Genomic DNA, 662 nt, shown 5'->3' with positions numbered 1-662 from the left:
CAGCTGCCCCGTCTGCGCCAAACGCTTCTTCACCAAGGCGCACCTGAAGACGCACATGAGGACGCACACGGGGGAGAAACCCTTCAGCTGCGAGGTGTGCGGCCGCTGCTTCTTCTGCCAGCGGGACGTCAGGACGCACATGAGGACGCACACCGGGGAGAAACCCTTCACCTGCCCCGTGTGCAATAAAGGCTTCTCCACCAAAGCGTACGTCACCATGCACATGAGGACGCACACCGGCGAGAGACTCTTCAGCTGCGACGTCTGTCACAAAAGGTTCACCTTTAAGACGCAAGTTAATAGCCACGTGTGTATCGGGCAGAAAAAAAAGCAGTAAAGGCTCTGCGGGACTGTAACTCATTCGCTGCCAACCCAGGTAAAAATCAGTCTTGGACATCTATAGTCGTCAGTGGCAGTGAATGCGTTAAAAAGGACGTTATCAATGTTTTTTTTTTTTTCTCAAGAATTTCAAACAGCTCACGTGTGTCTTAATTCATTCACTTCCAAAGACATTTTTAAACGTCTTTTCAGACTTGGTCCAGAATTGGCTAGTACTGACTGAGTTAAAAAGCGTCTCTGACATTCTCTGGATGAACTCACCAATTCTACGCTGAAAAACTCAACTATTCGCACTTGTTTGTGCATTTTGGTGCGCTTTTTTT

The 662-nt window shown here is 48.5% G+C and overlaps 1 protein-coding gene across 1 annotated transcript in view; it reads left to right on the top strand.

The window, feature by feature from the left end:
- LOC109519579 (oocyte zinc finger protein XlCOF19-like) overlaps nucleotides 1–276 on the top strand; it is a gene marked incomplete at its 3' end in the record, with an annotated part of 684 nt that extends 408 nt beyond the window's left edge. Inside the window, exon 2 of the mRNA XM_019876210.1 lies at nucleotides 4–276. Coding sequence (XP_019731769.1) covers nucleotides 4–276 — 273 coding nt within the window. The remainder of the gene's footprint in view (nucleotides 1–3) is intronic.
- Between the last annotated feature and the right edge of the window lie 386 nt (nucleotides 277–662).

This window comes from Hippocampus comes, unplaced genomic scaffold (genome assembly GCF_001891065.2).
Source record: "Hippocampus comes isolate QL1 unplaced genomic scaffold, H_comes_QL1_v1.1 scaffold2483, whole genome shotgun sequence".
NCBI lineage: Eukaryota > Metazoa > Chordata > Actinopteri > Syngnathiformes > Syngnathidae > Hippocampus > Hippocampus comes.
The sequence above is the reverse complement of the archived record's forward strand: the minus strand, read 5'-3'. Positions and strand labels throughout refer to the sequence as shown.